This window comes from Polypterus senegalus, chromosome 13, assembly GCF_016835505.1.
Source record: "Polypterus senegalus isolate Bchr_013 chromosome 13, ASM1683550v1, whole genome shotgun sequence".
Classification (NCBI taxonomy): domain Eukaryota; kingdom Metazoa; phylum Chordata; class Cladistia; order Polypteriformes; family Polypteridae; genus Polypterus; species Polypterus senegalus.
This window is the reverse complement of record NC_053166.1, coordinates 162,023,023-162,049,273: the sequence shown is the minus strand read 5'-3', so window position 1 is coordinate 162,049,273 and position 26,251 is coordinate 162,023,023. Positions and strand designations below refer to the sequence as shown.

At 39.0% G+C, this 26,251-nt stretch overlaps 1 protein-coding gene across 5 annotated transcripts in view; it reads left to right on the top strand.

The window, feature by feature from the left end:
• tsc2 (TSC complex subunit 2) overlaps nt 1-26,251 on the top strand; it is an 89,220-nt gene that overhangs the window by 26,776 nt on the left and 36,193 nt on the right. For 4 of the 5 annotated variants that reach the window (XM_039774688.1, XM_039774687.1, XM_039774689.1 and 1 more), the window contains exons 17-26: nt 2,334-2,456; nt 2,698-2,804; nt 8,361-8,514; nt 9,226-9,348; nt 11,153-11,287; nt 11,397-11,586; nt 15,383-15,476; nt 15,604-15,706; nt 16,068-16,162; nt 23,415-23,543. In XM_039774688.1, the coding sequence (XP_039630622.1) occupies nt 2,334-2,456; nt 2,698-2,804; nt 8,361-8,514; nt 9,226-9,348; nt 11,153-11,287; nt 11,397-11,586; nt 15,383-15,476; nt 15,604-15,706; nt 16,068-16,162; nt 23,415-23,543 (1,253 nt within the window). The remainder of the gene's footprint in view (nt 1-2,333; nt 2,457-2,697; nt 2,805-8,360; nt 8,515-9,225; nt 9,349-11,152; nt 11,288-11,396; nt 11,587-15,382; nt 15,477-15,603; nt 15,707-16,067; nt 16,163-23,414; nt 23,544-26,251) is intronic. The other variant, XM_039774691.1, reaches the window with a different exon arrangement.

Sequence of the window (26,251 nt, the reverse complement as noted above, 5' to 3'; positions counted from 1 at the left end):
ACTAGAGCATTTTTACCACGTGTGTGTGTGGTGTAACGTGCGAGTCTGTCTTGCATCCCAAAACGCGAAGCCGAGTCTTAATACTGTAGTGACACCAACTTTATTCAGCTTGAAACGGGAACTGCACGGTTGTTTATTGTAGCGGGATCTGCTACTCTCCTATACACAGACACAGCAGTCAGGCAAAGTCGGGGCCAGGTTAATGGCCAAGTAATATGGTGTCCTGCGCATTTATAATGTTCCTTGTGTCACCCATCAACGGCAGGCTCTTTATAGCATGTCCGTGATCTGTTCGGATTCGCTTTTACGGCAGACTGCTACAGCGCTAGGAGCCTACAGTTGCTTCGGGACCATCCTCTGCGTGTCGTCCCGTTGGGTGGAATCCCACAAGAGTTTAGAAGCTCACTCACACCAGCCATGATTCTTTTCAAAGGTAAAGTGCAGGTTAATTTGTTTTATATATTTTTACTTTATAATTTGTATTAATCATTTTTATATGAATAGTTTTGTGTTGTGAAACGAATCATCTGAGTTTCCATTATTTCTTATGGGGAAATTTGCTTTGATATACGAGTGCTTTGGACTGCGAGCACGTTTCCAGAACAAATTACGTCACAAGCCGTCTACTAAAACATATGGCCTGCTAGTAGTTTTGGACCGACCAGGACTGAGGGGTTAATAAGAGAGGTACGAGAGAGGCAGATGTTCAGAACAAAAGGTAATTTTATTATTCCACGATAGAGTAGAGAAACAATAACAGTTGTTGATGCAAAAAGAATGCACAAAAACGTATAAATAATCCTGTGACAAGACAAAATCTAATTATGGAGAAAAAAAAACGATAAATAGAAATTGGAAAACAAAGAGGCTCTTACCCTATATACATATATAATAAATATGTAAACACACACACACACAGTCAATTCAAGTCCATGTAAGGGCATCAGCAGCTTTAAAATAAAACAAAACTGGACTCTGTTTCAGCCCAGGTCAAAAGTACAACTCCTCAAAAAAAATCTCGGGAGTCGTTTTTGGTCCTCAGGAGCCTAACACACTCCTTTACATCAACCAGCAGCTTAGCCACCAGGCACCTCTTAGTCTGGTATGCCTCGCACTACCTAACCCTTCTTAATTCTCTCCAAATGATCCTTTTTCCTCTTGCAGCCACAACTGTACTTATAAAGCCTTTTCCATTAACAGGGTCGGCTTGTCTAAACATAGGGAGATACCATTTAAGACCTGCCGGGGAAGTCTAAATCAAAATATCCGACAACGAAATATACATGATAAAACAATAAACAACAAAAACATTTATACCTAACCTTGAGGTTACTAAGATACAAACGTAAACAGTATGGTACATGTACACTACTAGTCCAACTTGGACTCCTCCTATAGCTGTCTTTGGACCTTCCCAGGCACCTGTAACTGTGTTTAGCTCTGGCGCCACCTTTAAAACACCGGTCGGTAAAAGTGGTATGTTACATGCGAGGCTTGCACCTGAAACCAATGGTGGAACATCAGAACAAAAGGAAACACGACCTGAGGGTAAGTCTAAAAACCTTGTTAAAGAAAAACTTTTTTTCTTTTTTCCGTTGTAAAATTGCGGTTCATACCTAACACTTAATTGAGAGTCTTGCTCCAGTATCTATCTGTATTAGCGTCATGGTGAGGCTATAGCATCACAAATTACACTCACAAACCGAGGCACCACTGTACCTTGTTCTTTTATGTAAATCCAAATTAATCCGAGAATGTTAGTTTATGGCTTTGATAACTACATTATTTAGTATCTCTCCACATGCCATTCTCTTGATTTTCAAGTTTCTGAATTCTTGATCATTTCCTTTTTTTGTGAAAAATGAGACCTGGAATCAACAAATTAGGCCTGTTTACAACTCTCTGTATTCATTGTGAAGACAATTAGAAACCATGAATGAGTGTTATTTATTTTTATCAGAGAAATATTCCATTGTAATGAATTTCAGGAATGGCTGAATGTGTCATTTAATCCAGGGTTTAATTCATGGTTGTGGGGGGCATAAAGAAGGTATGAAACAACTCTGACCCCGATGACAGTCCATCTTGAGGCCTACTCTCACGTATTAGGTCAAATAAGACTAGCCGGTTAACCAGCACAAGTACTGAGGGGTCTGGTGAAGAAGGGGTAAGGTGTTGGAAAACTTGTACTGCATGTGCGTCTGTGGGTCTTCCTTGCTTTTACTTTCGATAATCCAGTTTTAATTGTAAAGCACAATCTTTACATCACAATGGCAATGTGAATTGTTTTTTATATATATAATATAATTTATTTTTTTTTTGGTCTTTTACAGACAAAGGTATATTGCATTCCAGCAAGCCATGCCAGTCGAGTTTATGACCTGATTATTGCTCATGTTCATCTCCACTACAAAAACAAGTTCTATTCCAGTGTGGCAGGCTGCATTCGGCAACAGGTAAATTCTGTGGAAAATAGTCCAGTGTGGTCTGAAGTACCACGTCATACTTGGTTTAAAATGTAATTTATATTATACATATCGAGCTATTAATGCTTTTTTGTGTGGTGTACCCTGTGATTATACTGGTGTATTAAGAGAAGATGGCTAGTCATACTGCATATGCTGATTAATCCTCAAGGTATAAGTGATGCTTGTCAGATTTTTACTTCTTACTTCTAAATCATCATTCATATTTTAGGTGTTTGATTTCCTTCTCCTTCTGCGTGCTGATGCCCTTCACCGTCTGGGAGTTCCCAACAAAGATGGAACTGTGAGATTCAGCCCCTATTGTGTGTGTGATCTTGGGTGAGTCAAAAAAGTGGCTGCGTGTTGATTTGAAAAGTGCTTTAGGAATCGCAGTACAATTTAAGGACTGAGACAAACGAAGTGAATTTATGAAGTTGTTTGGAAAAAACCAGTGCTGGGCAGCGATTCAAAGTTTTTAATTGTGATTAATCACATGATTGCCTGCGATTAATCAGACAGTCACATTATGTGCAAAATTCAGTAATGAACTCCAAAGTAGTGTATTGCATGTATTTGGTTTGCAAACACTTGAAACAAATAAGGTGCTTTTTAACAGCAGTATTCCCTTTACATAGTAGCAGTTAAAATATTTCTTGTAAATCTCAACTTAAAAATTAATGTAATCAAATATAAAACCAAAGCTATTTGCCACTGCCGGGGCATTAACGTTTTATTGAGTTTGTTTAAACTCAGTAGTATATAGGGATTTATAGTAGTCTCTGAAAGTGTGCATTATATTTTTGTGGTCGATGATTTTATCTCCGTTCGCGTTGGTGATTACTGAGATTGCGTTGCGCACTTCTTGCTTGTGAATTTGTTGAGCTAAAAGCTTATTAGCTTTCTCTCCATGTTCATAGTAATGATGTCTGGATTTATAAATTAGTTGTTCAGTTTCTTTAGTTGTCAAGAGGTTTAGTTCTGAATGCAGAGCCTGCCTTTTCCTATGTAGAGTCTCACTTGGTAGTCTGGCATGTTCTTCATCTATTCTAGTAATTTTGCTTTTTATCTCTGCTACTTTCTTGGTTTCTAATTTATTTCTGTGGGAAAGATATGAGATAATCTGTCTTCTTAAGAAGGCCTTAAGAGTTTCCCAGAGTATTCCTGCAGAGATCTCTGAGGATGTATTTGTCTCTAGAAAGAATTTGATTTGTTTGGATATAAATTCTGTACAATTCTCGTTTGCTAATAGAAGCGGGTTGAGACGCCATCTGCAAGGTGAGTGTATGGGGCTTAGTAATTTTAGCTCCAAGATCAGAGGTGCATGGTCAGAAATAACAATAGCATCATATTTGCAAGATTTAATCATAGGCAAGAAGTTATTATCTATAAAGAAATAATCAATCCTTGAGTAGCAATGATGTACTGGTGAGTAGAAAGAATATGTTCTTGAGTTTGGGTTTAAAAACCTCCAGGGGTCTGATAAGTTGTGATCAGTTATAAACTTTGTAATTATCTTTGCGGTGTTAGATGCCATTCCCCCTGTGGAAGAAGTCCTATCTAAAAGTGGATTTAAAACACAATTAAAGTCCCCAGCCATTATAACTTTATGAGTGTTCAGATTGGGAATGGATGCAAATAAATTTTGTATAAATTCCTTATCATCAACATTAGGTGCATAAACATTTATCAAAATCATTTTACAGTTAGATAAGTCTCCCATGACCATCACATATCTCCCTTCAGGATCCAATACTACATCTGATGCTACAAATGGACTGTTCTATGTATGAGAATTCCCACACCTCTAGTTTTCTTTGTAAAACTAGAATGGAACATTTGGCCAGTCCAGTCTTTTTGCAGCCGGAACTGATCCTTGCTTAGTAAGTGGGTCTCCTGTAAAAATACTATTTTAGCGTTTAGACCTGTTAGGTGAGAGAGTACTTTCTTTCTCTTTAATTTGTGATTCAGGCCTTTAACATTCCAGCTCACGAAGTTAACTGTCCCATCATGGAGACACTGATTCTGAGTTTTTGATGTCATTTTATAGTCTTAACTGGAAGTGAGACAGCTTCGGCCTTAGTTTCCTATTTCCCCAAGTGTTATTGCCATGCAGCTATTATTACGTTGGTAGTTATAATTATAAAGATTAAAGGATAGATTAGGTATAGATCAAGCCTGCTCTCTTTCTCTCCCCCCCCACCCTCCCTTTTTGCCTCCCCACGTGAGGCTAGACCCACTTCACCCAGTCCTGGTCCTCGACATACCCAGAGACAGAGCACGTCCAAAGCAAAACAAGCCCCCACGCAGCGTGTTTTACGATTAAAAAATAAAAATATCTATTACCAATATAGTCTATAAAACTGTGCACTTAGAATATATATAATCTTCAGCAATCTTAATTTATTAAGACAATATACCCGGATAAAAAACCCGGGGAAAGGTGTTAGAAAGTGGTCCAGAATAAGCATAATAAGTCTTAATGCAATAATAGCAATAACAATAAACCAAGGGTATGATGTTGAACAGTCTTGTTTAGGGTAGAGAGAAAATAATTAGATAATAAAAAAAGAAAAAAAAAAAGAAAGTAATTAAGCACAATAAAACATAAACAGATAGCACCCGAGTGATAATGAGAATATATAATGAGAAAAACCCATATTTTAAACAATTAGATCAGACAGTAGATTATTAATCCTTGCCATATCATTAACGGCCATGACTCACTATTATGTATCAGAACAGTCCCGGGATCAGCTTTCTTAATTCCTTTTCAAGTTTGTTACAGAAAAACAAGTTACCCTCCGAGTCCAAAACCACGATCACAACATTATAATGGGCAAAAGCAAGTTAACATTTCAAAATCGCCTTTCTGTTTTTATCTGAACAGATAGCAGCAGAAACGTTTTCTTTTATCATTGAGCAGCATAAACAGTCGTATGTTCAGTAGCAACTCTTTGAGGGCTTATATTTTTTTTCCAAAAAACTCAATTTTCTGAAAAGTGTACAAATCTGCAGTTTAACACATAAGTCAACATAAAACGTTTGTTTGCACGATGGGCTTGGCCGTCTTTGTGAGACAGATGTGTGCGGTGTGGCAGTTGTAGTGGGACGCAATATGATTTGTACCTCCTGTCATCATAAGTATCTGTCCTCCCAGGTGAACGTTGCCATCGGTGCATCAGCTACACAAATGTGTTCAGCACCACGATCAGCTGGGGACCAATCGGCTGATGCTGGTACCTCACTTTCGTTTTCGATCTTCATCTCCAGATCACTTGCATCAAAATTGGAGTCCGATTCCACAATAATACAAAAAAAAGTCCTCCACGGATTATTTTGCTTTGTGTGTCTCTCCACATGGCATTTTAGAAGTTGTTTGCTCTTCGCTACTCACGCATGCGCAGGGAATCGAGGTCAAATCAACAAAGCTAACTTTTCTTCTAGCAGAAGCGTATCGAAAAGTGCTGCAACAAGAAGGTCACTGATCTCTTATTGATCGCTAGCGAGATTGAGGCTTTCAAAATAAGGCAGTATTTGTTGTTATTATTATTAACACGCAATAAAATTGTCGGTGTTAAAGCAATAATAACGCGCTAACTCACCCAGCCCTAGAAAAAACACATTACTGTTTGCTGTTCTGACTAACCATATTTTTTTATACTGATTATTCATGAATCTGAAAAAACTAAAGCTATGCTACGCTACTATTAATACCGATTATAAATCACTATGTTGAGAAGAAATGTGTTTGTGTACTTATAATTAGCTTCAGCACAGAGTTCACAAGTAAAGCATTTTTAATTTGTACATCTAAGCCATCTGCTCAGTCACAGTGAACTTCTTCACTAGCAAATACATTATTTTCTGTACAGATGTTCATTGTCTTTTTAAAATGGACACATGTGTAACAGTAGTATTGTTACATGTTAAAAGGGTGCTTGGTTCAACTTGTAAAAGTAAGATTTAATTTTCATAAATATTTGTGCCGTTGACTGCTCTCCAGTGAAGTTTACCATGACAGAGTTTTACAGCGATGTGAAGAAATCTGTCCGCTAAGGTAAGATGAGTTACGCATCTCACTTGGGCCCTGGCTCTGCTGAGTGAGCCTGATGCTACACATCTGCCCGTTAGAGCGAGATATTAATATCGCTTGGCACGCCGGGCAGGCATTACTCCTATACAAAGAAATGTAAAATGAGGCAGTGGTGTTGACTTTCTCATATGTTTCAGCCTTGTTTCTGTGTCCTCTTTATCTTTGTGTCTTTAATACACGGCTTCTCAGCCCACTGAGTGACAAAGCAACATGATTTCAGGCCTTTATGAAATGTTTAATCAATGTCTTATCAAATATACCTTATTTGTGCCAGTTTTAATATATAGGGTGGTCCAGATCTAATTATACAATTTTCATTATGCTATAACTTATTAAGTTTATTACAATGAAAATCGCACGAAAAATCCTGGACCATCGAGAGGTGTGCGAACTGACGACATGAACAATCGTCTTCACGCCGAAATGGAATCATCCCACATAAATCAAAGACATCCAGATGATCTGGATCTGCATAATTAGATCTGGACCACCCTTTACAGGTAGTCCCTGGGTTACGGACATCCAACTTACGAACGAGGCCACAGCTGCGACGCATGCGCCTCAGTAACTGCTGCTCCGTCATCTTCGGCCTGGGGACGCTGCAAGCGATGGCTGGAGGGGGGGCGATTTTGCTTCTCGTGCAGTGTAGTGTCCCTCAGGGAGCTCCTGGTGGCAAGCGGTGACCCATGGTCCATAGTCACCGGGGCCACAGCCATCGCTCGTGTGCAGGATGGAGGCTTGATGGGGTGGTTCGCTGCCCGCCCACTACGCCACTGCAGCTACTGCTCCTGAATGGAGCGGCTGAATGGGGTGTGTCACTGCCCGCCCACCACACACGGCTGCTCCATTAGTTCTTGGTGAGTGGCTCGTGATGCTGCAAGCGGTGATCCAGTTTTGGCTGAATGGAGGTCATTGAGGGGAATGGGGTGGCGGGGGGTAGCATTGTAGTGTGCCTCAGATGGCAACCCGTTCAATGGGGGGCAGTGGTGGGCGATTCACTACCCGCCTTTGGCTGCACCGTGTTCGTTCTCGGTGGGCGAACGCTACAGGCAAGCATGCTATAGTGGAGGTGACTGTGTGGTGGGCGAGTGATGAACCCGCCCCTCGCTGCCCCCATTCATTCTCAATATCACGCCTGCTTGTTCTGTTACGTACATAGCAGGAAGTTGTCTCTTGTCAGTACATCAGACGTGTTGACGACGGGTGCCTTCCTGCTGTGATAGCGTGTACAGTGCTGTGCTGAAGAGCTCATCTTCACCCTTCAAGAATGTCTCTGAAACACAAATCTGATGCAAGTGCTGGTGATACAGGAAAGAAGAGAAAAACCATCACCATTGAAAATAAAGTCAGAGAAAGGCAAAACTCCATCATTCATTGGCAGAGCACTTGGTTACAGTTGGTCAGCAATAGCATTTATTAAAATAGTGTACCTGTTCCGACAGACAAACCTACAGTCCCTATCTCGTACGTAACCCGGGGATGCCTGTATAAACACTCCCTTTTAAGTCCATTTAATATTCCTTGCTATACTGTGTAGTACGTGTGACGGACATTGGCAGGGCCTGGCCCGAAATGTGTTTCTAGTGGCAACATGAAGGTTATCCGCTTATCATTCTCGTGATTTCTATTCCGGCCTATAGAGAGACTCTAACAGATGAATATATTCAAAGTGCCCATCTTTTTGTTTTTTTTAAATTCATAAGGAGTGTTGCTCCATAATCTAATAAAGTTAGTGTCAGAAGATGTGCAAGACTGTTTAATCTCATGATGTGACATGGTGTATTTGAATTCTTTTATTGCAGCGATCAGGAGAAGCGAGCAGTCGAAAAGAAAGCCGCAGGAACAGTGTCGCCCCCTACAGCCAGTCCTGCCGTCACAACTCAGACTTCAACCATTCGCATGGGCTACCTGCCTTTTTCACTGGCTTTCGATGTGCTGCTCAGTTGCTTGAAGATGGTGTGTGTCCAAATTGTTTGCTTCTTCAAATCTGAATGAATCAAAGTTTATTTATTATTGGAGACTCGCATGCAGCTGCATCTAACCTGCTTTCATGCATTTAAAGAAAGACAATGCAGGACAATTTAATTTATTAGAGATGGTTTTAAGAGCAAGCCCTCTTACCGACTTTGCTTATACTGTACACTTTACATAAGACGTTTTGAAGGCATTGGTATATTGCTTGTGGTTATTTTCTTTGGCTTTAGATTGTAAGTTTCCATGAGAGTGTGGCATTTTAAGTTTTGCCTTCATTATCTGAGCCTTTTTGTAGAGTTGGTTTAGCTTGATGTAAAATCTATTTAAAGTATTGTCATAAGAACATGAATTTTGCACTTACTAAAAGAGCCGTTTACAAAGCTGCCTTATTTTTTTTTATCAAAGTACACATTGGGTGATGTCTGGATTAATGACAAATGACATTGTTGCCTGCTACACCTTTGGGTTTCCTAAGAATAAGAGCACAGTGTGATTTATAGTTTGTGTAATGTCCGAGGTATTGTCAGCATTCACAAAGGACAATGGAATAAAACTTGAAATGTGACATTAAATGTGGGACAAATGCAAGAATATGTTTTTTTTTTCTTTTCTTTTAAATAATTGCTAATTAAGTCTCTCTTGTAGTCTTCTGTTAATTGCCTAAAGATCTTTTTTTTTTTATTTTAAATACAGGAAACTGATTGGAGAGTGTTGAAACTGGTCTTGGATAAGTTGCCGGAGACGTTACAGAATAAAGTTCTCATCCTGACTTCGTCTTGCAGTACCGACCAGCTGTGCACAAGACTCTGCTCTATGGTACTGTAAAATGTTCTTGTTTTCCCCTTTGTTCATTTGACTTTGGCTTCTGTATGAAACATTTGTGGATTTGTATTTGTTACAACGTCAAGTGTACTTTCAGCGAGGTTTGTCTTGTAACATACTGATATTTTGAAATCCAGAAAAAGCAAAGCACCATTCAGTAATCCATGTACAGTTATGTAATCATAGTATTTTTAAAATCCTCTTTCCATACCAAACAGGAAATTGCAAGAGCTGAATAAAGAATTGTAAAAAGGAGAATTCTAGAAGGAACTGTGCTTAGAGGGCTTATAGCTGTTGAGCTTGCTGGGTTAAAGTAATGCATGGCTCTCAAGTCCTGAAGTACCCTGTGTCCCTGTTATTATAAATGTCATTGTGTCCAAGTTCTATTGGTACAGGGTGTCTGTGTCATTTAGCTATAGCAGGGGCAGGCAAAGTCGTTCCTGTAGGGCTACAGTGGTTGCAGGTTTTTGTTCCAACCCAGTTGCTTAATGAGAAAACAATTGTTGCCAATAATTTAATTTCATAGCTTTTTAAGTGCTTTACCTCAGTTATGTCAAGTCATTCTCTTTTGTAAGGATATCATCCAAATTTGAAGGCTAAAATGGATGAGTAAATCTCAGTCCTTCACTTTTTTCTCTTCACTTTCTTTCCAAGTATTTAATTAAACCCAACAGTGCACGGTAAATTCACACAGGTGTAAAAGGAAACGAGCTAAACCGAGAACTGCTGGTTTCTTTTGTCATTTGCATCTTACTGCTAATAAAGACTAAAATAAGCAATAAGGGTTCAAAATATTAATGAGCGAGACAACGAAAATGGAGCAGAAGTGTTACTTGAGTAATAAGTGCGTCTTATTAAGCAATTGGGTTGGAGCAAAAACGTGCAGCCACTGCGGCCCTCCAGGAACGACTTTGCCCACCCCTGAGCTATAGTATCTTGATTTGGATTTGTTAAGCTGAGCAGAAACATGCAGCAAGCAAAGTAGTGTGCTGGGCTCTGTTACAATGGCTTCCCTTTTAGGCCAAAAGGAATATTGTGAGTTTTGGCGTGTTTTTCTTTTTTTGGCAGTAATCACTAAAGATTTACACTTGGTTTCAGTTAAGGAAAAAAAAAAAAAGGGCACAGCCCATAATCCGTAGCACTTTCACCATGTCAAAGCTTTGCACAGAAAAAAAACGAGACTCGTAAGTACAGACAATAAGACAGTATTGTCACATACAAGGCGGACCTTGAAACGTAGCCGACATCACGAGCAGAAGTGCGTTGTGGAAACTGGCTGAAGCAAAGTGGATCTTCTTAGAGTCCAATACAGAAAATGCTCATTCGTTTGTGCATATGCAGTGTCATCATCAAGTGGAGGTTAAGACATTATATGATTTTTTTCATTTATATTTTTTCTCCTCGTTTTTATCCAATTGGGTGCTTTTTTTTTTTTTTAAAAAGGGATGTTGTTGTTTACTTGGTCTTTATGGGGTGCATCTTGGAGCCTGAAGTATATAGAGAGTATCAGTTTGAATCCTGTAAACGCCAAAAGTGACTCTACTTCGTCGGGCCTTTAACCCTCAATTGCTCCGTCCTGGGTATGACGTTAATCTGCATCCTGCCCTGCATGTAGGCACTCCAGCCACCATATAAAACCTCACACTGCTGCACATCCATCTCCTAATCTGGGATCCTGAGTTGGTTTGTTATGTGGTGGGTGCGGCACTGCGTTATATCCGCGTGGGCTCCTAACCCCTCTCTCTCTCCCCCCTCTGTGAATGTGTCGAGCTCAAGTGGTCTTTCTCAAACTTGGCAGGTCACTGATAGGCAGATAACCGACAAAATAAAGAAAGTCCCCGATGGCTTTTCTCGTACAGATGTCCAACTGGCAGTGGTCCCTGTGCTTACAGCACTGACTTCCTACCACAGCTACCTTGAACAAGCCAGACAGGTAAGCGTTCAAGTGCTCCAGAAATGGCCACCTTTTTCCACTTTTTTAATTTTTTTTTGTCTTCTGTTGACTTGGTGCTCAGACTGTTTGTTTTTTTTTTTGTTGTTAGAGAGAGCTTGTGCAGTGCCTGGAGACGGGTCTGATCTGCCGCTGTGCCAAGCAGTGTGTGGTGGCCTTGACCATGTGTATTGTGGAAATGCCCGATATTATGATCAAGCTGCTTCCTGCACTAATCGTGAAGCTGACGCACATTTCTGCCACCGTTACTATGGCTTCTCCAATGCTTGAGTTTTTGTCAAGTAAGTGGTGTTTTATTCGCCTCTTCATGTACATTTATATTATCGTCTTGATTCCATGGTTCAGTCATCCAAATACGGCAGTGCTGTGTATTTTCTTCATTTGCCATTACAGTTTGATTTGTGTCCCAAAACTACTTCACAACCCATTAGTGTGAAATGACCCATAGGAGTAGGGTGTCCTCTTGGGGTGTGCACTTGGATAAATATGGTGGGGAACAAAATTCCAAACTAAGTTTTTTTTTTTTTTTTTTTATTTATTTTTTTTTTATTTCATTTTTTCTTTTCCTTTTTATTCTCCCCTTTGGGTCGGCAGATAAACGCTGTCATCACAGTCTTGTTTCACATCAGTGTACTGTATATCTTGAGTATAACTATACCACAGTAAGGCTCTAATGTGATATCACTTGCTTCCATATAGTTTTTATTTCTTTAGCTGATGTATAGAAAAAAGTGTTTTAGCAAGAGGCTTCTTAATTGACCTTGGTGATTTGATTTGATTTATGTATTTATTCCCCCAAACTTACAGGGGGTCCTTTGGTTACGACACAGTTCCGTTTCTACAACAGTGATGTAACCCGAATTTTGGTGTAAGTCGAAACACACCCTAGCCTAAGTCACTAACCTATCCTAGCACATTTGCAAAATTATAATCTAGAACATAAAAACACAACTAAGCCACAGGATAAGGACATAAATATATTGTACTGTACTGTAGTAACAGAAAAAATGACAAAAAATGAGTGTAAAAATAAATTCCTTACCTTTATTCTTTCTGATCTCTTTACAATGTCTAATTTCACTTCCATCGTGATGGCTTTTCTCTTCTTCGAAACACTACCATCTGAAGACTCTGACTTTCGTTTAGGAGCCATGACAAGGGCCAAAAAGTTGCCAAACAAAGCAACACAAATAGAACACTTCCTACGCGTGCAACCAAACGAGTTTGCCAACTCCCTTGCTGTGTTACTGCGTATCCTTCCACTGCGCATAACCAAACTAGTTTGCCCACGTAGTCTGTAAGTACGGCACTAATGGCATAAGCCGATACACTTGTCTCAATTTTTTTTTTAAGTTTTTATGGGAGTGAGCGTTGTAAGTTCGCAAACTCCCTCACTCATACGCCGCGCACTTTCACTTTCACAGCATGCAACAAAACTACTGTAGTTCGCAAACTCCCTCACTCATATGCTGCGTACTTTCACCACCCACAACCAAACTAGTTCACCCCGTAAGTCTAAGTTCGATGCTAACAGCGTAATCCGAAACACTCGCACTGCGCACCGATCATTTAAATGCCTGTACAGCAGCTGTCCTTTGATGCCCTGCGAGACAAGGCAGTGAGACAAATGTGTCTTCCGAGAAGATCACGTCTCGATCCCAAGATTTTTTTTATTATAATAGAGAGATATTAATTCATATTTATATTTGAACTCCAGGAGTCTCACTAGAAGTTGAGGTTATTCCTATTAGTGGAAGATTTGCTGTGCTTGGATGAAGTGTCACTTGTGACAAGTAGGGGATGCCACTGAGCCCCAAACCCTCGACACAACTGACATGTACAGGCATGGGTTCAAATATAATGATTCTTACTTTCTTCAGATACTTTACACAGCACTGTATATACAGGGACAGTGTAACCTTTTGTCTTTCTTCTCTTCCTCCTCCTCAGTGTTGTCTGCTACCTCCTGGCTCTTACTCCCCAAGGTGAGGTGAAGGGCTCCTTTAACACCAGACCCTGGAAGTACTTCCAGTGTTTGGCCAGTCCCAGTAGCTTCCCCTGGTGCCATCCATGACTCCCAGCCAGGGCTGTCCCACGGGACTGTGATTCTCAGGCTGGGAGCAGCAACTCATGGATGCTGGCTGCCCTGTAGAATGTCTAGCGACCTTTCTTTCCGGGTGTGGGGTTGGATGCCTGACAATTCCGTATGCCACTTACGCACTCTAAATTTCCCATATACACAATCAAAATGCCTAATATAACAGACAATACATCTTGTATGTTTTCAGATAAGTAGTTAATAATTATTTACACAACACAATGCATAATTTGTTCCCTGAATTTATTTTCTTTGATGAGGGAAATACAAAGGGTGTGTGTGTGAGTTGATCAAGGTTATCTTCGATGAAAACTAGAGAATGACTGAAAAGGTTTCATTAAATGAAGTTAAAGTGACAGCTGAGTGATAAACTGCACTCGCAAAGTAATTTAAATATAATGAAAATGGGTAGCAGTGCTCTTCTACACTCACCTAAAGGATTATTAGGAACACCTGTTCAATTTCTCATTAATGCAGTTTTCTAATCAACCAATCACATGGCAGTTGCTTCAATGCATTTAGGGGTGTGGTCCTGGTCAAGACAATCTCCTGAACTCCAAACTGAATGTCAGAATGGCAAAGAAAGGTGATTTAAGCAATTTGGAGCGTGGCATGGTTGTTGGTGCCAGGCGGGCCGGTCTGAGTATTTCACAATCTGCTCAGTTACTGGGATTTTCACGCACAACCATTTCTAGGGTTTACAAAGAATGGTGTGAAAAGGGAAAAACATCCAGTATGCGGCAGTCCTGTGGACGAAAATGCCTTGTTGATGCTAGAGGTCAGAGGAGAATGAATGGGCAGACTGATTCAAGCTGATAGAAGAGCAACTTTGACTGAAATAACCACTCGTTACAACCGAGGTATGCAGCAAAGCATTTGTGAAGCCACAACACGCACAACCTTGAGGCGGATGGGCTACAACAGCAGAAGACCCCACCGGGTACCACTCATCTCCACTACAAATAGGAAAAAGAAGCTACAATTTGCACGAGCTCACCAAAATTGGACAGTTGAAGACTGGAAAAATGTTGCCTGGTCTGATGAGTCTCGATTTCTGTTGAGACATTCAAATGGTAGAGTCAGAATTTGGCGTAAACAGAATGAGAACATGGATCCATCATGCCTTGTTACCACTGTGCAGGCTGGTGGTGGTGGTGTAATGGTGTGGGGGATGTTTTCTTGGCACACTTTAGGCCCCTTAGTGCCAATTGGGCATCGTTTAAATGCCACGGGCTACCTGAGCATTGTTTCTGACCATGTCCACCCCTTCATAACCACCAAGTACCCATCCTCTGATGGCGACTTCCAGCAGGATAATGCACCATGTCACAAAGCTCGAATCATTTCAAATTGGTTTCTTGAACATGACAATGAGTTCACTGTACTAAAATGGCCCTCACAGTCACCAGATCTCAACCCAATAGAGCATCTTTGGGATGTGGTGGAATGGGAGCTTCGTGCCCTGGATGTGCATCCCACAAATCTCCATCAACTGCAAGATGCTATCCTATCAATATGGGCCGACATTTCTAAAGAATGCTTTCAGCACCTTGTTGAGTCAATGGCACGTAGAATTAAGGCAGTTCTGAAGGCGAAAGGGGGTCAAACACCGTATTAGTATGGTGGTCCTAATAATCCTTTAGGTGAGTGTATATTTTAATACATACGTTGTGATTTGATGTAAATCAGATTTATTACGGGGCTAGACTGAAGATCCAGGTGAAATCAGTTTTCCTTTTAAAATGCAAATTTGAAAAAGAATTCAGCAAATATTTTTGCTGTGAATGTTTTTTTCTTTTTAACATTAAGTAAAAACTTTATTGGTATTGTAAAGTTGTACAGCTTTGGATTTTGTAAACGCATCTTCAGTATATCCATATGTTTTTTCCTTAAATTCTTGTAAAACGCTTTGAGCCACATAAAGCGATATAAATGTTGTTACCGCACTATCCTTTAAGTTAAATGTTCTTTCTTTACAGCTTTAGTTCGACTCCCTCATCTCTATGCCAACTTTGTTGCCGAGCAGTACGTCAGTGTGTTTGCCATCTCCTTGCCTTATACCAACCCTTCCAAGTGAGTTGGCCGTTTTTTTTTTTTTGCTTTTGTTCCCACTTTACTACATCTGTGCCTGTCTGTTTGTGAATATATTTAAAGAGAAGGAGGGTGGGAAAATGTGTTCATTTTTCTTGTACTTTTATAGGTTTAATCAGTATATAGTGTCTTTGGCCCACCATGTGATTGCCATGTGGTTCATCAGATGTCGTCTGAACTTTAGAAAGGATTTTGTCCAGTACATTACAAAGGTTAATCTTTCTTTTATCCCTTGTCTGGGTGATTTCTTTCTTATTTGGTTGCCAGTTACACTTCCCAGTATGAACAGTATTGGCTAACTTGTGTTTGTTTTTTTTTTTTTGTTTTTTTTTTAGTACTAGGCTGTGTACTAATTTTCAGGTGATTAATATAAAATGGAACTTTTCACCAAGAAATTATTATTTTTTTTTTGTCCATGTAGCCAGAAGTTTAACCTTTTTCTGTTACTGTGTGATGCGTTCTTTGGCTTCCTTATAAAGACACTGGTGGATGTATTGCTCAGTTTTATTTTAAGTTATATTGTTTTGTATTGATGACTTGAACATCAGTCTCATATTTGTCTTTGTTCCTCAGGGTTTAAGATCCAATGCTCTCCTTCCTTTTGATGACTCCCATGAGCAAAGCAGCTTTCGGGCTCGAAGCACAAGCTTGAATGAAAGGCCAAAAAGGTACATGACTTACTCTGGTTGTCTTGTGGTGGGCACCGATAGACCGTACCATATCTGCATAGCTTATTTATTTTCCTCTTTAAGTACATTGCAGTAATAGTCACATTATCTTGTAGAGCAAGAGGCTGTATAAACATTAGCTCATCCCACCAAGTCCTTTAGAAAACAAAATTCTGAATAATTTAGATTCCATACCAATATTGACATTGGCAGCATTGGCAGAATGGTGCTTCCGGGTATTTGTTATTAAACCTGGCAATGTAAAGCAGCCCCTTTATCCTGAATGTTTTATTCTTTTTGATTACAAGCCAAGCTGCAAGTGTTTGGAGAGATCCAATCCCATCCATTCATCAATGAGTTCTTCTATTCTGATAAGTTTTGTAAAAGTAGGAGGTTTAGGAGGATTGAGCTGATTTTGCTTTTCCATACAAGTGAGTGGTCAGGGGTCCCTAGGTACTGTTTACAATATGTCCATTGTGGTTTTTGGGGGCTCACAGGTATCCACAAGGTCATCCTTGATTAAGCTAGAATCATCCTGCATGGCCTCTCTAAATCTGGTGGAGTAGTTGTCCTTTGTATCTTCCTGGATTTAAATTATTGAAAGTTCATCCAGCAATCTCACTAAGTGTGAGGTCCTTTTTGTCATTACTCTATTCTTCTGAACAAAGGTGTGAATGAAGCTCACTTGACCCCTGAGAGACTTTACAGAAAGGTCATTCCTCACTTTAGTAGCACAGATGGATTAAAGAGCAATAACCTTCACCTTGGCACCAAACGTGCCCTACTTTTGCTTGTGTAAGTACTTTAAGTTAATTTCCTGGAACATCTCCATTAAAGGCAGCATTTTGGAGTCGTCTGTACGGCATGATCCATTATTTTCTCGGTGAAAACCACTACTGCAGAGTTAGAGGCACTGCACCCGTTTGAGACAAAATGTGAATTGGGCAAACAAAAATGGTGGTCCTTTTACTGGAGTAATGCTTAGCTTCAGTTCTGGTTCTGCTTGTTACCAGAAGATCATAATCTTGATAGGACACCTCATGTCGCTGGCTAACGCCTATCTTTGAACTTGTATCAGACGGCAGTTTAAAGTATTTTAGTATAATTACTGTGTTTAGCTGCATAAACAAGAATCTCTGAATTCTCCTGAATTTAGGTGGTTTGTCATCTTTTAAAATGGGTTAATATCTGTTGGATTTATTTTACTTGTATAGAAAATTTAAATTTATGGATCAACGTGCGTTCAGTCATTTAACTTTGAAGTTATTTTAAGTGCCTTAAAAGCCACCATTTGTCAGCATAAAGGCTTCTGGCTTTTTATTTGCAAGCAGCCTGTTTTTCATTTTATTTGCTAAGTTTTTAAAGTTTCAGTGAGAAAATGAAAATTTGAGGACATTGTGAGAAAACTACCCAGGCCTTTGCTTTAGAAATACAGCGGCTGAGATTTTAACTTTTAGCACAAGTCAAATTGTACTGGAGATCGCAAATGAAAAATGAAGAAAATACACAGCACTGCTGCATATGGATGACTGAACCTTGAATCAAGAAGACAAGGTAAATGTTCATGAAGAAGTGAATAAGACAAGCATTGGAGAAGCCATAGTAACGGTGGCAGAAATGTGCGTCAGCTCTACAATTCGTGCAGGAAGTAGCTTGATCTTCAGCTCAAGGCCACTTGCTTTCACTTGCAGCAGCCAGGCCCCTGCTTCCTCGGACACTAACATGAGGTAATGACAAGCCAAGGGTCATGTGTACTTTAAGAAAACCAACTGACATTGTCTTAGAGATGCGACTGCCCTAAACTTTAGCCTTGAGAGATGGCTGTGCATCAAGTAACTTTGGTTTGTGTGGCCCAGTATCTCGTGTGTGGGTCCTCCTGATTCCGACCTTAAATGGTGGAAATTGATCAATAAACAAGTCTCAGAAACCTGCACAGGGTAAGGAGTAATGTTGGCTAGTGCTGGTCAGATGATAATGGTGAGAAGAGCTAGAAGGACAGTATTTTGCATAGGTGATAAGAAATATAAAATAAACAATACACTTCCTAGTTTAAGTACTTTCACCATGGTGAAGTCTCTTTGTTACATTGCTGTGTAATAAAGATTTTTATTCTGCATTTCCACCTGGACTCCGAGACTGCCTTCTTTAAAGTAGGAGACCTTTCCTGCATGACGTTTGTTGCTTTTATGGCTACTTTACCGTCATCCTTTTCATGTGTCTGTCCTACAGCTGCTACTCTTGTACGTTTATCATTTTATTAATTACACTTCCATGTCTAGAACACTAATGCTGTCTCTGTTTTGTTACTCTAGAATTGCAAACGGCTCCTTCATTTAAATAACCTGTGGTAATGATAATTGGTAAAGTAGTTATATTAAAAATAAAAAATAAAGCTTACTCTGAAGCCATATTCAGATGGGATTCATTTTTACACTGGGAGGTGGTGTCAAGTTAGTGCTTTAATCCGTACCTGCGTTTCCCCATTTCCTTTAGTTTAATGTATGGGCTCTGCCACATTAGCAACATTTATTTGTAGAAACAACTAAGTGGTTTCGTCTGCTGCTCGCTCTGCTCAACTAAACCATCACACGCTGTCTCTGTCGCTCGCGTATGTGGATTTCACTTTCACCAAACAACAAAACTTTTCATTCTCGCGGATACGCCTCTTCATTGGGAAGCAACACTACTTTTCCCTGACGAATTAGACGATCCACAAGTCTCCGACTTAAAGTTTAAAGCCAAACAATATCTACATACTTCTGTCATATCACCTATGTCCATATATTCGATCTTTTCACTTTCAACTTAACATCAATTTGCATTGAATTTTGATTCAGTGTTTGGAATTACATCGTGACAACGCAGTGTATAACTGCCCATAAGTGAATATCGTTTCTTTCTCTCTACATGAACTGTGTCTGCCAATAGCAGTCACACAAATGAGAAATGATTGAACCGTGTGTATGATTGTAAATGTTTTAATGTGGGCTGGACTTTTCCAAATCTCTTTGCCTAAGCTTTTGTCTCGCGGGGCTTGAAATTTTCTCTCGTGGGATTTCACTTTCACCAGACAACAAATCATTTAATTCTCGCGGATACGCCTCTTCATTGTGAAGAAACACTACTTTTCCCTGATGGCCACACAAATTAGACGATCTACAAGTCTCCGACATAAAGTTTAAATCCGAACAATATATTCAATCTCTTTTCGCTGTTCCGTTATTTCACCGAGTAATAATTTCCATTTGTTTGCGCTAATGCGATCTTTACTATCATTTTTTGAGACTTTCGCATTTTCATACTTCCATTATCTCTGAGCTGCTCTGCATGTGTATCGCGCCAACGTTTTTGAATTTTTTACGACGTTCTGCCTTGTCATCTGCTCTTTTGTCTTTCACGTCCTGGGGCTGGAAATAAAAGTGTCTCTCTGTGAAAGTCTAGTCCTTCTTCCCAAGATTTTTTTTTTATTATAATGCTGGGTGGGTTAGATCTAATTATGCAACTTTTAATGCAATGCAGGAAAACAATACAAGACAAAGGAATTGTTTGAATATCTTGTAATAAACAAAAATGCACTTACATTGAATTAATTCACTGATTTTTTTCCATGTAATGTCCCACTTGTCCTGAATTTTTTGTGAATTCTGTGTGTAATAAACTTAAGTTTTAGCGTAATGAAAATTGCATAATTAGATCTGGACCACCCTATAGAGAGAGATGTCTGTTTGCACCGCCAAGGGGGACAGCCCTGCAACCGTCACACTTATCTATATAAATTGCATATATCAATGTGCCGACAGACTTCTCGGGGACAAGAACTCTACCACCTGAGCAAGGAGTGCACAGACTTTTTTTTTGTTTCACTTCAGGTGCTGGGTGTAGTAATTTTAGTGACTTTAGTCCCATTTGAATCACTCAAATGATGGAATTTTACTGACGTGTTGATTCACATGGAACTCGACTAACCTGGGGTATTTCAACCCGACTTTTAACATATTACAAAAGCCTTTGTCTTTATTACAGAGATATGAACTTGCAGTCTGAGAAAAGTTACTGACCTTACAATTTTGCACTGAAGTATTCCACATTACTTAGTAGAAATAAAGAACCCTTTTTATGCCAGCAGCTACAAAAAAATAAAACTTTGTAATACAATTTAGAAAAATGTAATGTTACACCAACGATTTAGTTGTGGCTGTTGACAAGGAAATCTGAAACAAAAACAAGTTTTCATTTAAAGAAAGAAAAGTACCTCTGATTTACTGAGGTTTGTGGCAGCACTGGCAGCCAAGAGGTTATCAGTTCTGCTTATCACTTCACTGTTGTCGAGTACAGCCTTTACATTTTTATTACAAGAGCAATCCTAAAAGGCCTCTTTATAATGTAGTCATAAACTGTCCAGAAAGGCCAATGCTTTTTGCCAATGCCGCTGTTTGTTGTTATTAAGTGCACATTCGCTCATGATACCATAAGGCCCTACGGTAATTACAAATGCAGTATAATTTACAGATGTAACAAATGCAAAGCGCTGTTCAAGTATAAACAAATATAACGTGGTGTGCAGAAAATTATATGCAATATACACACACATATATTGAGGGCTCAAAGGCCAAACTTGGTTATCCATGAGATTATAGACTCGGTGCCAGATCTGAGACTTCATTTAGAAGAGAAAAAAATATTACTTTGATGTCCTCACAGCTTTTATTTTAATCTCTACATGAAATTTTGAGCTTTAATCCCCTGAAAAATTGAACAAAAATACAATGTAATGCTGTAACAGAGAGCATGCTGAGGCCTAGTGAGCTTGGAAAGATCCTTCCGCTTCCTGAGATGCCGGTCACTTTGATTATTTTCTCGTGTTTTTACTTCAACAGCTCATATGCCCCGGCCTTACTTTGTTTCAGCTAGTTTTACGTAAAGTGTCTGAATTACTTAATCTCTCATTTTTCCCCTGTAATTGTAGTTCAGTTTTGCATTTCTTTCATTTGTTGCATTTAACGAATGACAGAATATTGCATTTCCGAGTTTTTGTTTATTTTTTAATATATTGATGTTCTTTAGTTGCACTTGGGTGTTTGGCAAACAAATGTCAGTTTTCAGTTGTGATTACAAAGGGTAAATCCATCCTTTGTCACTTTTATTCATTTTTATTTTTCTAGTTTCTTTTATTCTCCTAATACAAGTGGAAATGAATCGGATATTGTTGACACCTTTTAGACTCTGACCAGCTTGTCAAGCTCAAGGGAAACTGGCAATGGCAGTCGGTACGATGAAGACCATTCTTCTAACCTAATGTACTGTTGTTTTCATGCACCACCATAAAGAGAACAATGCTGGCTAAAGAGCCTTTGTCATTTTAACATGAAGTTCTCACCAGAGTGTCTTCTTTTTCTGATTGTGCATTGCTGGGGTAAAACACATTTCTTCATTGAAGAACACATACATATCTCTATCACAGTTTTGGACGTCACCAGGGCAGCATTTGATTCCATTTGCTGCTTTTGTGCATTTCCAGTAGGTGTCAGTCTAGGACTGTAAAGTGCTGGCCATTTTATTGTACAGAAATTCTTGCATGCAAGTGCGGATACATTTCAGTAGGCCATGGAGTGAAAGCGAGAATGTTTCTTTTTAATTTTGATTCCATAGGGGACCCCTCACCTTAGTGCAGAGCTAATTTATTTGCATTATTGCTTTTCTTGTAATTTTCTGTTAGCTGCTGACTGAATTTGTCTTTGCTTTGTGTGGAGCAAACAGCAGGGTGAGCCCGCAGAGACAGCTGATTGTAGTCTAAATGGTTCACACAGGTGGATGGCCATCAACGTGGTGGTCAAATTCTAATGGCAGAAGGTTGAGAGTGCAGAATGTCTGGAAACGCTAAGGGAGTAAATGCTTTTCCTAAGCTGCACTTTTTTACAGTTTTGTATCACCTTTTATTATAATGTTGATTATGGCCCATCACGATAAGTATGCTTTGTGTTATCAACTTTAACTCAAACACAGCAGGGAGTAACTGCATCATCGATCTTGGCTGCATGTTCTGGTGTCATGAAAAACTATTTTTTATATTTTAGAAGATGGGTACTATGTGTACTATACAGGTAGAAGGTGCTATATAATAGATGGATGGATAGACTGGTATCGAGATATACAAAAGACACTTTATAATGGATATACATGAAATGCACTGTATAATGTTATGGTACAATGGGAGGTTAATAATTTGTCAAATGTAAATCCATTTCTGTTTGTTGTTCTTTCACCCACTGTCTTTTGCAAGCGTATAAAGCCACATAACCCATATCAACACAGAAGACTGTCCATGCATAGAGATGTACATCATACACACAGTCCACCATCTATTCCACCATCTATCCATTTACTGAACTTGTTTATGAAGTTTAGAGTCCCTGCAAGTCTGTGGCATAAGGCAGGAGTTGACCATGAATGTGGTGCCAGCCCATCTAAGGGCATCATCATCACTCACTTACTTACTACTGTCATGCGTACAGGTGGCACTTACATTTTGACTTAGTATATGCCTCTAAGATGGTTTCGTCTTCATATGTAGATTTATGTTTGGTTTTTGAGCTTCTCAACCCAAACCCCATCATTCAGAGCCTGCTGAGATCATTCAACACACGCCACACTCTCATTCAGTATTTAGTTATAGTCAGCATTGTGTGTTATTTCTGATGTGGCCCTCTCTAGAGCCCAGCGGCTCATGTAAAAGTGTTTACTGCTACGTGGATTTTCAAAATAAGATCATAAACTTTGAGCAGTTGAGCCTGCTTACATTAATCCAGCAGATTTAATTTGAAACGCTCTATTCCAGTCTTATTTGATTTGGTCTTTTGTTTTGGAAGCATCAGCTCTGCATTTTGTAGTTGATTTTTCTGTGTTCTTTCATTCATTCTTTTATTAAACAGTAGCTTGCAATTGTATGTACTTATTTCATTTGCTTATGTTACAGTTTTCTTTGTTTCCATTTTTTAAATTTGGTTGCTTTTGGTCTTTTTTTTTTTTTTCTTCCTTTGTGTCTTCTCTACTGTTAATTTATTTTTTTTTCCCCCCCTTCTCCACTCTACCTCACACTTGGTGGGATACCTTCCACTTACTTGACCCCATCACCTTTGGCCAATGGCGTGCACACCATTCCTGCTCTGCTTCCCTTGTGATGTGTGTGTACACACATTGACGCTTTTATGACCGTGGTGGTTGGGGGGTGAACATGGTGACCCTTCGCTGGTAGCCTGCGGAATTCAAAAGTTGCAAAGCCATCCATGAATAACACCTCCCCAGTTAAAGAGCTGAAAGATCTCTCTGCGATTGACGCCTTCCGCTCCCGCAGCATCAGCGTTTCTGAGCACGCAGTGCGCAGGTAGAGCCCTGGGAATGTTAACACGTCTCTGTTCAGCAGAGAAGTCCTTTACTGTGTGTGCATGGGGGGGGGGATGTAGTTGCATGTTTTTGATAGAATTGGTAAGACATGTAGCTTGTAAGCCAATCTGAAAGATAAAGCAAGCATGCAAGGTGGTGTGACAAGTGGCTGCTTTACAGTGACATGTCAATGTCGGTACATAAAAAATGAATTTTGGACTGGGTGGGAGTTTTAAGTCCATGCTCTTAAGATAGGTTTCTCTATACTGTAATTGTAGGTTTTTATAGCATTGTTACGTCTTTGTAAAGCAGCCAGTGAAGCATCGCTGATCAAGTAAAGATAATGATTTATTTATTGAATTATTTAAATTTGAACTAACAACACTGGTAGTTGAACTGGGAAAAAATGAACAGCTGTTTAGATAACATTTTACTGCCATTTGGTTTGAAGGCTCCTCTTCACTTCTATGGGTAGCTCATGCTGATACGAATAATCAATGTATTTATTTATTTAAACTTTCTGCAGTGACCTGAAGTGCTGCATGGTGGCCAGTCATCCTCCGTGGCCTCCTCCTTCACGTCAAAACGAACCTCAGTTCAGTTCCTACTTACAGCTTAAACGGCAAAATCCTTCATTATCAAAAGCAAAGATGCTGAGGTCAAATGTTTCCAACTAAGTGCCGTAATTGATTTTAATAACATTTTATTTTAGTGCCACCTCCCCTTGATTTATCCATTTTTGCCTTCTGGTTTTTGTAAAACTTCATACTGTACCTCCAAATCACAAATAAAAATAAGAATGAAGCAGAGTCCTGTGATTCAGCTTAATCGTGGCCTATTTTATACTTGGACCTGATATTTTCAAAGTTCTCTTGATTTTAATGTTAAAATGTTGTTGCTCTTCTGCATAATGAAGATCTTTTTGCTTTAGCCTCGTCACCGAGGTGGCTAAATACTCAGACTGTGCAAACTGTGCAGCTTTCAGCTTAGTAAGAGTGACTTGGAGACATGATTTTTTGTTAGGATGCTTTTATCCAGCATTGCAATGTTTGGAGCCAGGCAAGAGAATGTTCAAATAGTTAATGCGTTTCCAAAAGTTATGTTTGCAATGCAGACAGAAAACAGCGCTTTAGAAAATGGGAAAAAAAAAAGAATAGAGATATAGAGAGATATACGTAGATGTGAAAGGTTCTATACAATAGATATAGATATATATTATAGATTAATAAAAACATTGTCGTTTCTCAGGTTCTGATTTTTTTGGTTAAAGTACTGCAGGCTTTTATATTTATCTGGTGTCATGGTAAACACCCATTTCCTTCCTTTCATTCATCCATCTTTGAGATTCCTGGGTGATGGATCCTGCTCATGCACCAGAGGGATTCCAGGAGGAACCATTGCTACATGACATGGAAACGCACATCCAGAGGACTAATTTACAGCTGCCAGGCAGCACAGATATGTTTCTTACAGTGCAGAAGATTCAGAGTGTTCAAATTGCTATTCAGTTAGCAGAACGAAATTACCCAGAGTTCTCCGTATAGCCTGCTGTCCATTTTTGATCCTGTAAAATACAGAAAATACGTGATGATTTTTAGATACTGCACTCATCTCATGCTGAAAATTATTAGTCACATGACACTGCTCTGATTTTTTTTGTACACCTTACACTAATTACAGTTTTAGTTAATTTATAAAATATTTAATAATGAGCTTTGACTTTCTAATAAAAATATTGAATTTTGAAGTCCTCATATGCTGTGCATTTTTCCTGTTAGTTGTCTTGTTCGAGTACAGCTTTAAAGCTTGTATGAAGTATCCTTGAAGACCGGCCTTGTCAGGTTATCTTTGGGCAAACACTGAATCACTGCTCTCTGAAACATGGATGTGCTGGCTTAAAAGCAAAAATGCATCTGCACACTGGCACTGCCAAGGCCGGTCTCACTGGAGACTTCCACAAATTGTGATTCTGGGCTGTAAATGGACAGCCTCCTTACTGCACACAGAGACACCCCAGCTACTTGGACCTTAATGAGCCACATTTAACACAGGTACAAAAAAGATGAAATTCTCATATTTGAATTTTTTCTTTTCAGTTATTATGCATATTCAGTAGAACCATTAATTTTTTCCATCTATTTTTTTTATTATGATAAGCATTTTCATTTGCCTTTTGCTATTTGATATTGCAAAGCTATAAATATAATAAGGTAGATAAGTAGTACATTTCTACAAGTCATGAAAGTTTTCATGAAGCTTTTTAAATGTACTTGGATATTATAATTAAACTTTATGTATTACTCAAATTATTATTATTAAATATATGTTTTCTCTTCTAAGCTCCCACGTACACTGTGTCTGCTTAGTGGTAACTTCGACCAGCCTATTCATTTCCTTGTCATAATCTGAATTTCTTTAAACATACTCAAGGCTATTATTGATAATGAAAACTAATCTAAAATTATGGTAAATGCATTTTGTTTTTCAAAGTAAAAACAAAACTAATAGTTTAGTTAAAAAAACTAAACTGAAATTAAAACTGCACTCTCAAACAACCCGAAAGAGAGTAAAGTCAGAAGTGAAAGTGAGAATGTTTCTTTTCAGTTGTCAATAAATCATTTATTACTCTTGAATGAATATTCTGAAGTTACTCTTCCAAAGGTGTTTATATATATATATATATATATATATATATATATATATATATAT